Here is a 17,678-nt window from a genome sequence, read left to right on the forward strand (position 1 = left end):
CATGTTGAGACTTGTCAGGATAAGGCCTTCGGGGCAAACACCTGGAAACAATTAAATGTTTCGTGGTAGGAAGAGTCGCCGACTAACAAAGCAATAAATCCGAAAATAGATTCCATTCATAACAATACAACTGATTCGACCATACCCCCTAAACCTATTAAAACACGTCTTTATAGTAAAAATAAAAACGGATGGGGATAAATTCTTTTGTTCAAGTTCTGTCCCTTTTTATGGCCATAGACCCGTCTGACCATGGTTACGTATAAATAAAAAGCCGATGGAATGTCTTAACACGTTTGTGTGAGTCATAAATCACTCAGATTCCATTGATAACAATACAACTGGTTTAGCCACGCCCCCTTTTAAGGTCCTAAACCACCTTGTATGTAGCCAATAAAGGGCAATAAAAAAGAAAAGCACCAGTCAATATACCCTCAGGCTAATTATCAACCCCGCACTCTAGAAAATATCGCAATAAAGATCATTCAGTCCTCAGCTTTTAAACCGTAAAGACCTGCCGTAAGAATGCCCACCAAGATCAGAGATTACCGCGTGAACGCCCGTGTTAGACTTGGGGCTGAATGCTATGCCGTTTTCGGGGTAAATGGATTCGAGCCAAGCTTACTTTTGACAAAGAAGGACGGGACTATTCTCACAATCTCGGAAGACGTTTTGACGGAATTTATGGAGGAGTGGACGGAGATATATTCAGCTATAGAAAGTGGCGACTGGGGTAATTATCGTTACTTGAACTTGAAAATAAAAATAACCATTATGGAGGGGAATATAGTATTCGAGGATGGCAACGTCTTCACTCTAACAAAGGCCGAGGCAGGGAAACTGAACGAGAAATTTAGTTTTATGAGATTTAGTACAGGGGGAATTGTAATTCCGCTTGGGAGTTCTGTAAAAAGCGATTTTACTACTGATTATCATTTTAGGCTTGTCAAAGAAAAATAAAATCGCTGTTCCCACTTTGGCAGTGCCGTATTAAAGGGGGGGAGGGGATGAAAAACCCCCTTTTTGAAAATGGGTTTTTAATTTTTTATGACGCAACCAATTGGTTTAAAAATTCAAACTAAAATTCCTATGAATTCTATAAATAGGGCGTACATGCCTTAATTTTTGTGAGAGGCTCAGTGGTGTAGTTTAAGGGGGGTGCGCCTTAAGTGTCCCCCCCTCATTTTCAAAAATGCATAAATTGCGCCGGTAACAGTAGTGCTTTACTTTTTATAATAAAATTTTGTGAACATAAATTTTAAATAGACTTCCGGGCCTTGAAAAATACCCGGCACTAAGGTCAAAGTTTAATCATAACCTCACTATGAATCTTTGAAGTTACCCCCTCCAATTAGTAAACCTCTCTCTGGTCCAGAAAAGTCCCGTTATTTGTCAAATTTGGTGTTTCTAATCGTAGTATCGTCACCTTAAATACCATATTGAATTTAATTGCCACAGTTTTAGAAAATTACAAATATAAATCACTCTTTAGTTTTGATAGAGCTGCATTATTTGGAAACTAGGTTTACGCAATACTTGAAGAAAATTATGGTTTTTTTGTAAGTTTAATAAGTCAGGTACAAAAACAAAAACATTACAAGGTCAAAATGATGATTTTTCGACAAGAACAATTGCCTTTGCAGCCCGTTTTACAACCGCATTTGACGAGCTCCAAAATTGCTTCAGGAGCGGGTAGCTATGGCTTCATAGCTACCGGAGTTGTCGTTCTTCTTTTTCCACCCAAAGTCCTCTGGAAATGGCAAGTCGGGATTATTTTCCTTTGATCTCTTCCACACCAAGCAAAGATAGTGAGCTCTTAATATATGGGGTTTCATTGCGCCCCTTGTCGGAGGAAGATTTTCACCACTAATATCGCTCATGTGTCTCTCAAAGACTTGCTATCCTCCATTAAGTCAAAATCGGAACTAACACAATACTTGGGAGAATATGCGTTGACGCACAGCCGAAGTCTTTCGAATAAATTTAAAATGTTTTTCGTTACGTTTGGAACTGTCACCAAGGCAAATGTTCCAGTGCACCCATCTATTGAAAATCATTCCCACGAAGAGGCGGACACTCTCCTAATACTACATGCTTTAAATGTGAAGAAATCCGCTAACCTTTTTGTCGCATCTCCGGACACCGATGTCTTGCTTCTGCTTATATTTTTCTTACAATCATTACCGAAACGTACTTTTTTCGTGAAAAAGCAAGAAAGCAAACCAGGAGACAAATCGAGCCATATTTTGAACGTCGCCTGCCTATATAGAGCTTTTGGGAACGTGCGCGCGCAAGCCATACTTGGTTATCACGCATTTACAGGATCTGATGTTACTGGAAAGTTTTGTGGGCATTCCAAAGAAAAGTCTTTCAAAATATTTATAAAAAGCGACGATGGGATCCTAAATGCCTTAGCTAAATTAGGAGAACTAGAAATGGTGGGAAATAGTATTGTCGAGGAAAACCTTATGAGATATGTTTGCCAACTCTACAATCCAAAGAAACAGGAGCCGCTGGAACTTCTACGTTGGAACCTTTATTCATCGCGCAGTTTGCAGGGTGAAAATCTTCCTCCGACAAGGGGCGCAATGAAACCCCATATATTAAGAGCTCACTATCTTTGCTTGGTGTGGAAGAGATCAAAGGAAAATAATCCCGACTTGCCATTTCCAGAGGACTTTGGGTGAAAAAAGAAGAACGACAACTCCGGTAGCTATGAAGCCATAACTAGTTTCGAGCTACCCGCTCCTGAAGCATTTTTGGAGCTCGTCAAATGCGGTTGTAAAACGGGCTGCAAAGGCAATTGTTCTTGTCGAAAAAATCATCTTTGTTGCACAGACGCTTGTATTTGCTCCGATATACGCACTAATGTTCCTACTCTGTCTTCTGACAGCATGTCCGACGATGACAGTGAATAGCTTTTTTGTGATATTTTGACCTTGTAATGTTTTTGTTTTTGTACCTGACTTATTAAACTTACAAAAAAACCATAATTTTCTTCAAGTATTGCGTAAACCTAGTTTCCAAATAATGCAACTCTATCAAAACTAAAGAGTGATTTATATTTGTAATTTTCTAAAACTGTGGCAATTAAATTCAATATGGTATTTAAGGTGACGATACTACGATTAGAAACACCAAATTTGACAAATAACGGGACTTTTCTGGACCAGAGAGAGGTTTACTAATTGGAGGGGGTAACTTCAAAGATTCATAGTGAGGTTATGATTAAACTTTGACCTTAGTGCCGGGTATTTTTCAAGGCCCGGAAGTCTATTTAAAATTTATGTTCACAAAATTTTATTATAAAAAGTAAAGCACTACTGTTACCGGCGCAATTTATGCATTTTTGAAAATGAGGGGGGGGACACTTAAGGTGCACCCCCCTTAAACTACACCACTGAGCCTCTCACAAAAATTAAGGCATGTACGCCCTATTTATAGAATTCATAGGAATTTTAGTTTGAATTTTTAAACCAATTGGTTGCGTCATAAAAAATTAAAAACCCATTTTCAAAAAGGGGGTTTTTCATCCCCTTCCCCCCCTTTAAAACGGCACTGCCAAAGTGGGAACAGCGATTTTATTTTTCTTTGACAAGCCTAAAATGATAATCAGTAGTAAAATCGCTTTTTACAGAACTCCCAAGCGGAATTATATTTTTCGACAATAGCGCCAGCACTAATTTCACTTCAAGCTTTTAAATGATCAAGCCGAAGTTATTAAATGCATGTACGAAGCTATTGTAAAATGCATGAATGATATATATCAAAAATATTATGTAAGTCGTGGTACTATGTCTCACAATGATTACGACCGTGTAAAAAATTTCCCAGCAGCGTGTATAGTTCCTTCGAGCATTTTCGAAAATTTTTGTAACTTGGTTCGTGACAAAAACTTGACGCGTAAACTACAATTATATAATTTATTCTACATTTGCTTAAATAACGACGCGTACATTCGCGAATTAATTGGAATTGATTGTGTTCATTAAACGTGACGTCATCAATTTCCCCCCTCTTCTCCCCCGTAACACCATCACGTGACGTCATCAATCCCCCCATCTCCCCCCCCAACCCCAGGGATGTCGGTATAAACCAAAAAATTTTACCCTTTGAAGGTAAAAATACAAGCTTAATTTAAATAAAGAGAAGTATATACAAATGAATCAGAATTTATTTTTTTTAAAATTTTACAAATTTTTTATTACATTTTTTTATACAAAACGGCCGGTTGAGTATCTGCACTAGTGCAGAGAACCCTCGGAATAGTACTTCTTCCCAGTTCTCATAAACTAGTGCAGCAGCGAGCGGAACCTCCAAAAAACGCGTCCGGCGGAACATAGCCAACTGGCTCAGCTCGAGGGTTACACTGAGGAAGAGAGAGAGTAAAATTAACTATTACTAGTTAATATTGTGTATATAGGAGGAAGAAACGCATATAGCTTACCGGAACCCTCGGCAATTAAAGACCAGGAGGCTGTAATAAAAATTGTAAAATTTAGTTTAAAATTTTTGCGGAATAAAACCTTTAAAAATACTTACTCATCGGGGATGAAAATTGTATGGTTATAGATGACCTGCCTAACTTGGTTCAGCAGGTCATCTAGGAAATCGTTATCTCCGATGACCTCCGCAAGTACCGCCAGGTACAGTGTGACTTGATATATTAAACTACGAATAAACAGAAATTATAATTTCGCGTTATATTGCCCAAAGATAGAAGGTCCACTTACAAGTCACTGTTGATGTTTAAATCGGCCTCTCCCGGCCGAGGCATGGCTAACCATGGGTAGTAGATAGCTGGGAGAGGTTGATACAATCCCCTCTAATCAATAGAGGGGATTAGGGCTCTAGGCTTAAAGTTGTCTGGTAGTTTTACGCCTTCGGCCGCCTTTTTAAAAAAATGTAGTAATTAGAATGAAGTATCGAAGAAGGGCTTGTCCCCCGGGGTTTTCACCCAGTGCGACTGTCCGGGACCGAACCCATGGGGACCCTTTTGATGCGAGGCGAAAGCGCCAACCGCTACGCCACCCCACTATATCGGGATTAATGACGCTGAGCTAAGCCTAATGCTCTAAATGTTGGAGATTCAAGATGCTGAGCTATGCCTAACGCTCTATTTGTTGAAGATTATTGACGCTGAGCTATGCGTAACGTTCTATTTGTTGAAGATTATTGACGCTGAGCTAAGACTAACGCTCTATTTGTTGAAGATTAATACCTTACGCTCTAATTGCTGGTGATCAACAATGCAGAGCTAAGCCTAACGCTCTAATTGTTGGTGATCAACAATGCAGAGCTAAGCCTTACGCTCTAATTGTTGGTGATTTATGACGCTGCCCTAATCCTAACGCTCGATTTCTTGGGCAATCACGAGTCTAAGGCTCGAAAAGTTTCCTAAAGCATTTTCTAAGGTTGCTGTACAAATGATTAGAGGAAAATTTCGTACTTTGTTTCGAAAGTGATCCACAAAGGACGTTTGAGACGACGGATTTTGTTTTAAGTAAATTTTCGAATTAATTTCCTCGAGGAGGAGGTTGAGATCTGAGGAAATAAATGTGATTTTAAAACGTATAAAAAAATTGAGGATATCTAGACACTCACCTTTTTTCGATCGGTCCAAATTGTTGGAAAAGTTAAGGGTTTCAGCCTAAACTAAACTTAGTTGGGACTCGATAAACTTTTTAGCGACTTCAAACTCTTCGCCACCGCCAGTTGGCGTCACAACGTTCATTTGAAAAGTTAATTTTACATTGTCGACTTTGGAATTAAGGTCGTCTAAAGAGAGATAATTTTGCAAGGACTCTTCGATTTCGATAAACGCCTCTTGAAAGATGGAGACCTAAAATAAAGCGTTTATTTAAGTGTTAAATTATATATAAATGATAAGGAAAAGCTTCAATACCAAGACGGAGAATTGTTTTGTGATTAAGTTGAAAGCGTTGTATTTTAAAGTAACGAGGGTAGTAGAGAACAGTCGCTCTTTATCTATCTTAACATAAACACCGTATTTCTTCCAATTTGACAAGACAAAGTTCAGGGTTCCGGAAGGAGCCAAAATTTGAAGGGTTTTCTCGCTAAGTGGAAATGGAATAGTCCCTAAATGGCCAGGCTGAAAAAACATGATTCGAGGTTACGAGAAAGTTTCGAAGAAAAAAGAAAAAAATCAGAAACTTACGAAACCAATCCTATTTTCTTTTTGCCGAATGGCGTCGCTAATATGAATAAGTCTACTTTCCGGATCAGTTATTAAAACTATATTCGAATCTTGAAGGTAATCCCAAATTCTGCTCTCTCGTCTTCGGTTAAAACGCAATCTTCAATGACCTGGAGTTGGACGAATGGTTGAATATTTTTGTCCATTTTGATTTGATGAGTTTTATTTTCTTGATTTTTGGCAGCCGCTTTTTCTTCTTCCAATATTTGTCTAATTCTTTGTCTCGCTATGTTGAGGTCTAAAGACAAAATTTCAGTTAGCCATGATTTCTATATATTTCTGGGAATAGATGAAATTAAACAGACATTTAATGGCTTGAGATTCGTTTGGAAGTTGTTCGAAGGTCTTGTCGGTATGAATTTATTTTAAAATCTTAGTTGATTTTATAAGAAATTCATTCACATTTTTTATTTGGCCATGTCTAAAATAACGTGTAGTTCGTCACTTGGACTTAGAGCACTAAGTCGATCAATTTCGTTTTGACTGATGTTGGTTTGTGAAGTTTATGAAAAAAAAATTAGACTAAACGTATCGGCACAATTAGATAATCAATAAACGTAACAGCCATACTTACCGTTCACTGTTTACTTTGACTAAGTCCTTGTTCTTGTCTTGTACGTCGGATCCCGAAGTTCGCCTATGTAGGAAACAATCGGTAAAAAGCTTCGCCATTTCCACTAGTACATGGGAAAAGCTGATTCCCCGTTTGCCCGTATTAGCGGGCTGGACTGCCGCCCATGAAGCCAATAATTTTGAAATCGTGTTAAACGATAACCCCAATGAAAAGACAATGGTTGTGGCATACCATAACACTTGTTACATTAAAGACATGCTAAAGGAGGACTCTATTGTTTTGAACAGTATGGAAACAGCGGCCCTGAACCGCGTTTCGGGAGCTGTAAAGCAGCATCTTTTTAAGATAAATGACCATGAAATTGTGTTTTACACACATGGCCGATATTATCATAGAGTTTTATAACGCAATTTATGATAATTTATACGGGGATTACGAACGCATACCGTGTTTGGATGGCCAACCCGAGAAACTCAACGCAGTGGTAGGGTACTTCACCAACTTAATAACGTCGTACCAGGTCGAGACGAAATTCAACAATGTTCTTCAAGAAGAAAATCTTGAAAACTACTTTTAAAATTATAATTTCTTTTCTGAAATTTCGGGTCAGAAAACGTTTTTAAAAACCAGAATGCATTTACTAACTCATTTTTAATCTATATCTACTTGTTAATTTGTTTTTTTTGGTGTTTAAAATAAATTGAATTGAACCGAAAAAACTGTTATATTTTCTAAATACATATCATACATTTTAAGCTATTTTTTTCCCTTTTCTTCTACTGTTTAAGCCTATAAAATTAGAGTTTAGAAAAACTAAACTTTGAAGGTAAAAATATAAGCTTAATTTAAATAAAGAGAAGTATATACAAATGAATCAGAATTTATTTTTTTAAAAAAACTTACAAATTTTTTTATTACATTTTTTTATACAAAACGGCCGGTTGAGTATCTGCACTAGTGCAGAGAACCCTCGGAATAGTACTTCTTCCCAGATCTCATACACTAGTGCAGCAGCGAGCGGAACCTCCAAAAAACGCGTCCGGCGGAACATAGCCAACTGGCTCAGCTCGAGGGTTACACTGAGGAAGAGAGAGAGTAAAATTAGTTATTACTAGTTAATATTGTGTATATAGGAGGAAGAAACGTATATAGCTTACCGGAACCCTCGGCAATTAAAGACCAGGAGGCTGTAATAAAAATTTTAAAATTTAGTTTAAAATTTTTGCGGAATAAAACCTTTAAAAATACTTACTCATCGGGGATGAAAATTGTATGGTTATAGATGACCTGCCTAACTTGGTTCAGCAGGTCATCTAGGAAATCGTTATCTCCGATGACCTCCGCAAGTACCGCCAGGTACAGTGTGACTTGATATATTAAACTACGAATAAACAGAAATTATAATTTCGCGTTATATTGCCCAAAGATAGAAGGTCCACTTACAAGTCACTGTTGATGTTTAAATCGGCCTCTCCCGGCCGAGGCATGGCTAACCATGGGTAGTAGATAGCCGGGAGAGGTTGATACAATCCCCTCTAATCAATAGAGGGGATTAGGGCTCTAGGCTTAAAGTTGTCTGGTAGTTTTACGCCTTCGGCCGCCTTTTTAAAAAAATGTAGTAATTAGAATGAAGTATCGAAGAAGGGCTTGTCCCCCGGGGTTTTCACCCAGTGCGACTGTCCGGGACCGAACCAATGGGGACCCTTTTGATGCGAGGCGAAAGCGCCAACCGCTACGCCACCCCACTATATCGGGATTAATGACGCTGAGCTAAGCCTAATGCTCTAAATGTTGGAGATTCAAGATGCTGAGGGACCGTCCATAAACTACGTCACGCGAAAAAAAGCATTTTCTGACCCCCCGTCCCCCCAGATCACTCTTCGTCACGCTTTTCTCAGACCCCTCCCCTAAAAACCACGTCACATTTCTTTAAACCCCCCCCTCCGCACTATGATTTGTCTTAATTTACAAATTTAATTTGATTTATTTCTTGAGTGATATACAGCCCTCTCAGAAATATTTTGCTCGGCTGAAAATTCAAAGTTCTCTTCCGTTTTAAGCTTTTTCCCTCTGATTGACCTTTTGCATTTTAATGTCTGGATGTGCTATAAAGCTTAGTTAAAGGGGCACACTTTTTAGGTTTCGACACTGTCACCGAAAACAGACTAATCGAGCTTGAGATTTAGAAAATTTGCCAAAGAAACGAAACCATTTCAATCGGCAGGGGGATTTGATTCATCCTCACAAATAATAGGGGCGAATAAACAGAGACATAAGAGAGTTTACGCTGTTTATTTTAAATGTGCTATTTAAATTGGCTATGCAAAGGTGTAAATATTAGATCATTGCTTAAATTTTCTACTATTTAAGCGATGATGGAATAACAATTTTGGTAAATTATTGTAACGGTGGACTATGGAATGTTGTCTTTCTTCTTCTATAAAATAAGAGAGCCAATCGGCCTCTTACTGACTTCGTAACAAAATCAATGCTAAATGTGACGTCACGCATCGAAGAACCCCTCCCTCCCCCTTGTCACGGACCGTCACAAATTTAGAAACCCCCTCCCCCCATAAGAGTGTGACGTAGTTTATGGACGGTCCCTGAGCTATGCCTAACGCTCTATTTGTTGAAGATTATTGACGCTGAGCTATGCGTAACGTTCTATTTGTTGAAGATTATTGACGCTGAGCTAAGACTAACGCTCTATTTGTTGAAGATTAATACCTTACGCTCTAATTGCTGGTGATCAACAATGCAGAGCTAAGCCTAACGCTCTAATTGTTGGTGATCAACAATGCAGAGCTAAGCCTTACGCTCTAATTGTTGGTGATTAATGACGCTGCCCTAATCCTAACGCTCGATTTCTTGGGGAATCACGAGTCTAAGGCTCGAAAAGTTTCCTAAAGCATTTTCTAAGGTTGCTGTACAAATGATTAGAGGCAAATTTCGTACTTTGTTTCGAAAGTGATCCAGAAAGGACGTTTGAGACGACGGATTTTGTTTTAAGTAAATTTTCGAATTAATTTCCTCGAGGAGGAGGTTGAGATCTGAGGAAATAAATGTGATTTTAAAACGTATAAAAAAATTGAGGATATCTAGACACTCACCTTTTTTCGATCGGTCGAAATTGTTGGAAAAGTTAAGGGTTTCAGCCTAAACTAAACTTAGTTGGGACTCGATAAACTTTTTAGCGACTTCAAACTCTTCGCCACCGCCAGTTGGCGTCACAACGTTCATTTGAAAAGTTAATTTTACATTGTCGACTTTGACTAAAGAGAGATAATTTTGCAAGGACTCTTCGATTTCGATAAACGCCTCTTGAAAGATGGAGACCTTAAGTAAAGCGTTTATTTAAGTATTAAATTATATATAAATGATAAGGAAAAGCTTCAATATCAAGACGGAGAATTGTTTTGTGATTAAGTTGAAAGCGTTGTATTTTAAAGTAACGAGGGTAGTAGAGAACAGTCGCTCTTTATCTATCTTAACATAAACACCGTATTTCTTCCAATTTGACAAGACAAAGTTCAGGGTTCCGGAAGGAGCCAAAATTTGAAGGGTTTTCTCGCTAAGTGGATATGGAATAGTCCCTAAATAGCCCAGGACTTTTAGGGTTTGACCTAGAACATTTGAACATAAAGATGAAAATTGGTACATGTGTTGTTTTTGACCCAACAAAAAATATACTAAAAGTCCCCTGCTGTAGAGCGCGAGCTTTCGCCGCCATCTTGGAAAATGGCCGCCGAGAATGCCAGCTACAATGTATTCCACGTTCTTCTTCAAAAATTATAAAAATTGGTACACATTATGATTGGAACCACATGAACATCATGGCCAAATTTTACAGCTCTATGATCAATAGTTTGGTCGCCATATTAGAAAATGACCGCCGTTAATGCTAGGTAAAGTATATTTCACCATGTTATTGGAAAATTATGAAAATTGATAGGTATTACAATCGGAGCTGTGTGAACCTCATAGTAAAATATTGAAGCCATTTATCAGATAGTTTGGTCGCCATGTTGGAAAATGGCCGCCATCAATGTCATATTTTTACAGTGTATGGCTCAAAAATTATGAAAATTGGCAATAATTATGTTGAAGACCGTCTTAACATCATACTTGAATATTGAAGGCGTGCTACTGATAGTTTGGGCGCCATCTTCGAAAATGACTGCTGGAAATGCTAAATATATTTCAAATTTATAAATCTTTTTGAAATTCCTTTTTTGAATAGATGATTTTCTTTAACGTAATAAACAACAAAAAATGGATATCTCGAAGTCGAAATTATCGACGCCATCTTTAAAAAGTGCCACATGAAAATCATTGCCCTAAATTCTGAAAGAAAGAAAAGTTATTCTAAGCTGTTATGCTCAACATGTTGATTAGAGAATATGATTTAATATGGGGTTTATACATTCTAGTGTTGTTTAAGATTAGAACTTAGACAAATCTCTAGCATTTCATACATATTCATCGTAATCCTGAAGATTTTTCATAATAATTGCATGTCAGAACCCTTGATTAGGCGCTACACCTAGATGGGGGCCTTATCAGCGCCCTTCCCATCATATTCCAAATTGAACCTGCGGAACCGCCGTCATGGTCAGGAGGTGGTCGGTGACAGGGAAAGATTAAGGTAGCAGAAGACTCGAGGTGACGGGGGAGTTCTCTCCTAGAAAAAGTGCCATACGGCCGAAACAAATAGTGTATCCGCGACCCCTAGAGGGTTGCCAATAGGCAACACCTGGGCGGGAGCGAAGCGGCCTAGCAAAACCTTCACGGAACGGGGCAAGGAACGGTCTGAACCAAGGGTGAACCCAAGGAACTCCCGAACCGTCACACCGAACTCGGGCTCCCTGCGCCACGACAAATCCTTTGAGTTAAAAAGGTTAAGAGAACACTTCTTTCATTTACGTGTTGTAACTGGGTGTGGTTATCATAAGGCGTGGTTTAAAGTAATGACAGATAATCAACATCTTACAAATTTGTTGCGCTTTTTTAATGACCATATTGCATCTAGGGAAGCCATAGCTGCTGCCGAAGAGAGATTTCTTTTCGCTTTTTTTAGGGTGATAATTGACACGTCACGCTTCAACTATGTAGATATTACACGTATATGGAACCGTTGTCACATATACTGTCAAGTTCTCATTTGATCTCGCTAAGCTTAATCCAACAACCGACACCGCAAAACTACATTTTTTCCGAGCGTATCTTCAAGTCCAACAATAGCTAGGAAACGATTTAATCCCATTCACACCATTCTCCTTCCGGCATCAGATGATTTTGTAACACTCATTATTTGTAACTGCAGTCTGCAGAACATCTTGTATAAAGAACTGTGAATGTAGGCGATCTGGATTTGCTTGCTGGGCAATGTGTGGTCATTGTCAAGGTATTAGCCGTAATAAAAATCTTCAGGATGACGAGAAATATGAACGAAATGTTAAAAATGTGTCTTAAATCTTATCCTTAACGACCCCAGAATGTTTATACCCCATATAAAACGGTTTTTCGTCACCAAAATCCGAGTAATATGGCTTTCATTTCTTTTTTACCAGATTTTAGGATAGTAATATTTCAGGGACCATTTTTGAAGATGGGTCGATAATTTAGACTCGAAAATAGTTCTTTTTATGGCGTTTTATATGTTCATGAAAATCATCTACTCAATAAAAAAATATCGAAAAAATTTATATATCGGTAATATATTTGGCACTTCGAGCAGTCATTTTCGAAGATGGCGCCCAAACTATCAGTAGCACGTCTTCAATATTCAAGTGTGATGTTTAGACGGTCTTCAACATAATAATTACCAATTTTCATAGTTTTTGAACCATATACTGTATCTTAATGGCATTGATGGCGGCCATTTTCCAACATGGCGGCCAAACTATCTGACTAATGGCTTTAATATTTTACTATGAGATTCACACAGCTCTGATTATAAAACCTATCAGTTTTCATAATTTTCCAACAAAATGGTGAAATATACTGTACCTAGCATTAACGGCGGCCATTTTCCAATATGGCGACCAAACTATTGAACACAGAGCTGTAAAATCTTGCCATGATGTTCACGTGGGTCCAATCATAATGTGTACCAATTTTCATAATTTTTGAAGAAGAACGTGGAATACATTGTAGCTGTAATTCACGGCGGCCATTTTCCAAGATGGCGGCGAAAGCTCGCGCTCTACAGCAGGGGACTTTTAGTATATTTTTTGTTGGGTCAAAAACAACACATGTACCAATTTTCATCTTTATGTTCAAATGTTCTAGGTCAAGCCCTTTTTTGGCCTATCTGTCCTGGCCTAAAATGGCCAGGCTGAAAAAACATGATTCGAGGTTACGAGAAAGTTTCGAAGAAAAAAGAAAAAAATCAGAAACTTACGAAACCAATCCTATTTTCTTTTTGCCGAATGGCGTCGCTAATATGAATAAGTCTACTTTCTGGACCAGTTATTAAAACTATATTCGAATCTTGAAGGTAATCCCAAATTCTGCTCTCGTCTTCGGTTAAAACGCAATCTTCAATGACCTGGAGTTGGACGAATGGTTGAATATGTTTGTCCATTTTGATTTGATGAGTTTTATTTTCTTTATTTTTGGCAGCCGCTTTTTCTTCTTCCAATATTTGTCTAATTCTTTGCCTCGCTATGTTGAGGTCTAAAGACAAAATTTCAGTTAGCCATGATTTCTATATATTTCTGGGAATAGATGAAATTAAACAGACATTTAATGGCTTGAGATTCGTTTGGAAGTTGTTCGGAGGTCTTGTCGGTATGAATTTATTTTAAAATCTTAGTTGATTTTATAAGAAATTCATTCACATTTTTTCTTTGGCCATGTCTAAAATAACGTGTAGTTCGTCACTTGGACTTAGAGCACTAAAGGAGCGTTCAGATTACCCTTTTTTGTCAGCTGACTTATGGCCGACTTGTCCCCCAGACCTCACAGTTTGACTAGTCAGGTCGGATGAGACGTTCATACTACCCGACCGTAATCCCCGATTCTTTTCGGGAGTAATAGTTCCAACACCGGCCGCGAAGTGGTACTGATCTCGTTTTAGCCAATCAGCACGAGGTTTTAAAGGCGTCTGCAACAGCCAACAGTGAATTAATAATTTAGGCTTAAAGACGTAAGGAAACTGAACGTAATTTTTATGGACGAACATAGAAAGAAAATTGTCGCTTTGATCGGTATAGCTGCCATTATAAGCAAGGATGAAATTAAGAGAAAAAAAAGAAAAGATCGGTTTGGGTGAAAAAATGGATATCGCAAAGAAAGGAAAAGGGAGCCTACTACTCTTTGATACCAGATCTAAAAGACAGCAAGAATGACTATAGAGGTTATCTGCGTATGAATGAAGAAACATTTAAATTGATACTAAACGCTGTGAAGGGCCTAATTACAAAACAAGAAACCTTGTTTAGGGAGCCGATCCCGGCAGAAGAACGCTTGGCTCTCACTCTTCGTTTTTTAGCATCAGGTTTGTAATTACCAAATAGTAAAACCAGTTAAAGTTTACAAATTTTTTTTTTGAAATATAGGCGAAACCATGCATTCATTGTGTTACCAATACCGAATTGGTTTGAGTACTATTCACGGTATCGTGTACGAAACCTGCAATGCTATAATTCAACAGCTTGCGCCAAGGTAATAATAAACTTAACTATTGCTCCCAATACACGTACTGCTAATTCATTTAAAATAGGCACTTGCCTTATCCAAAAACTGCCGAAGACTGGGTCAAAATTGCGAAAGGTTTCAAAGAAAAGTGGCAGTATGACCATTGTATTGGAGCAATCGACGGGAAACATATTGACATTACATCCCCCCCAAATTCTGGATCTTTTTATTACAACTACAAAGGCAGTTTCAGCGTTGTCCTCTTGGCCCTGGTTGATGCCTTTTCTAAAGTATGTAAAGATAACCTCCTTTTTGATTGAAGGGGCAGACTGTAACCTGATGTCTTGAAACATATATAAACCTTAAAATTCACAATTTTACTTGCAGGCAATATTTGTTGACGTCGGTACTAACGGCAGATGTCATGACAGTTCCACCTTTGCAAATTCGAAACTGTGTGAAGCTTTGGAAAGAGAAGCGGTAAATCTACCAAAACCTAAAGCCCTGCCCGGTAGGGTAAAACCTGTACCATACGTGATAGTCGGTGTCGAAGCGTTCACATTAAAACCAAACGTAATGAGACCCTATTCCAAAAATGAACTAACATTCCATAAGAGGGTTTTTAATTATCGGTGAGGAGTAACTTTAGTAGACATCTGCGTAAACTCAGAAAATACCTTGGAAGGAAATATAAAGCGCCATAAAAAGCTGGGTTTTCAAGGTGTTATTTAGGTCCCATCCAAGGTTGTCACTGAGTATAGCATGTTCTTAAAAGTAATTAATGAAGTAATTTTCTTACAGACTTTCAAGAGCAAGAAGAGTTTCAGAGAATTTGTTTGGAATTCTTGCGAAAAGGTTCCGAATAGTCTTGAGAACAATCCAAGCTAACCCAGAAAACGTTGAAACAATTGTCCTTTCCATCTGTACGTTACACAACATTTTACGTCAACAGGCAATTGATAACCAGGAAGGTATGGAGTGTGAAGATGAAACACGAGATGAGGATAGTGAAGATAGTAAGAAGAAGAAAAATTGCGAAAAACCACCGAATTGGAGGCCACTACCTCACCAAGGATGCCGTCAATCAAATGAAGCGAAACTAGTTCAAGAAGAATATATGAATTATTTCTGCAATGAAGGCGCATTGGAATTCCAGTGGAACAAAATTCGAATTTATTAAATCACATAGCCTCACAAGCTATAGCCATAAAAATAGAAAAATACTTTTTCTTGTACATTTTTTTTATTCGTAATCAAAATCCTGGTGTTTTTTTTTGAAAAATCATGTTCATAATTTGGCATTTAAGTTTGTCAGCATCTTTGACCTCTAAAAGTCTCATTTGGCTTGCAACGAAGGCCCCAAATATATCATGCTCGTCACGTAACTGGCGGCTTCTGCGGGGTTTTTAGACACGATAATGCTTCTCCTAAAAATTCATCGGTTAACGATTGATTATTTTTTTTTTCGTTTTTTTCGTTGGTCTAAAGTGGAATATTCTGAATGGGTGGAGGATGTAGTTGATGTGGACGGTGCTGGGGTAGCCGCTTTCGATAGCTTTTCCTTGGGTCCATTATTATCATCTTCATCATCTGCCGGTTCAAAAATTTCATCGGCAAAGAAACTTAAAGTTGCTGAACATAATTCGGCTGGATCCACCTCCTTGGTGTTCAAAACCGAACAAAAATATCTTTATAATTTCATAGTTGTTATTATTTTGTTTGTTTTTAATGTTTTTTATCTTACCGCCGAAGAGTTCTCATTAGATTTACGTGATTCTTCTGGCGCTGAGGTTATGTCCAGATTTGACCGACCCTTTCTCGGTTGTAGGGATGTTTTTAAAAATAACAAATCCGTAAAAAAGTCCCACTTGGGTTCATATACGTCATCCGTTCCTGAACCACTTTTTTTGGATGAGACAACCTTTGCAAGCTCTCTTGAGAAATAGGTTCTCAAACCTTCCCATCGAGATTTGATATCCAAAACTGCAAAATACAACAACCAAATGAAGGCTCCACAATATCATTATCTTGGTCTCAGTAATTGCTTTGGTCATAATCTATTCATGGTTTGGTTAATTGGCTTATCTTTAGAATTATCAAACAAAACCAACAAATAATAAAGATGTTGGATGTTCACAATTGTCCAAAATCAAGTATATTTCGATGTTTTAATATGATTATTAGTAACAATGAATAAAAATAACCTTAATTCCATACCTGAACAGCCAATCAAGCTTGAAATTTCTTCAAAAGCCTCATCTCTCAGGCCTGTTCTTTTATAGTTTGCATGTTTAGAATTATATATGAAATCTCGATCTTTGATAAATTCAATTAACCTCCGCGTGTCGCTGCTTCCCCAATTAAACTTCTATAATGGTTTTAAAAATGGATGTAGGTATTTTATAAGGTATTAATTAAAATGCACGTACCACGGCTTTCGTTTTCGTTCCCATACTCGCTAAGCCTTGGTTAAATGTCAATCGAGGCGACCGAGGTTATGGAAAATATATGCCATATAATGTCTATCATGTGACTGTTACGACTTTAAATTCTGCTCTCTGATTGGTTCAAGAGAGTTCCGACTTTGGTCAGACCGACTCGAATCGGGTCGTATACCGATTAAAATCGGGTCCACAGATAGACAAAACTCCGGTCAGGCCGCTTTTTCACACTATCCGACTTGGCAGACCGACTTGTCAGTCCGACCCAGTCAGCTGACAAAAAGCGGGTAATCTGAACGCTCCTTTAGGGGTGGCGGCTGAGTTGGTGGTGGTGCCATTGATGGTACGGTGACTGTGAATTCCTGAGGTTGGGAAGGTGCAACAGGAACTCCGGAAGGGAACGATGTTGTTACATCCATCGATTCCACGAAAAGGTTTAGAAACATCTCCCCCGCGCTCGGTTCTCAGTGGAGGTTCTCGGGTCCCATAGCTGCACCTAACAGCACGCACACCCACTTATTTATTACATTTTCATTCTCTTTATTTATAAATAAAAGTTTCTTATATAACTCAACTCGATCACCCCACCGAAATTTGCAGAATTTTTCCTTCAGTTTCCTTACATTCGGGAAGTATGGGAGATGTAACTCCACGACACCCCTTCCCTCCCTTCATACCATTTCATTAAAGTACATGTTGTGCATGACTTGTATGGTGTTAACCATTTTTTTGAAGGTGAAATTTAACTCGGACGCTTGGCCACGAGTAGATTAAAATGGCTTTCGTCTACGTACTACCGTTGCTA

General features: G+C 38.3%; 1 protein-coding gene across 1 annotated transcript; it reads right to left on the reverse strand.

Moving 5' to 3' along the window:
• Positions 1-3,059: 3,059 nt before the first annotated feature.
• LOC149640872 (uncharacterized) lies at positions 3,060-5,540 on the reverse strand. The gene is made up of 6 exons (XM_089850524.1): positions 5,450-5,540; positions 4,734-4,891; positions 4,543-4,671; positions 4,448-4,477; positions 4,273-4,369; positions 3,060-3,122 (listed from the first exon to the last, which is right to left on the reverse strand). The coding sequence occupies exons 2-6, from the start codon at positions 4,775-4,777 to the stop codon at positions 3,060-3,062; spliced, it is 363 nt and encodes a 120-aa protein (XP_089706650.1). The 5' UTR covers positions 4,778-4,891; positions 5,450-5,540.
• Between the last annotated feature and the right edge of the window lie 12,138 nt (positions 5,541-17,678).

Source organism: Phalangium opilio, unplaced genomic scaffold (genome assembly GCF_054372755.1).
Source record: "Phalangium opilio isolate 3A_F unplaced genomic scaffold, DU_Popi_V2 ptg000092l_1, whole genome shotgun sequence".
NCBI lineage: Eukaryota > Metazoa > Arthropoda > Arachnida > Opiliones > Phalangiidae > Phalangium > Phalangium opilio.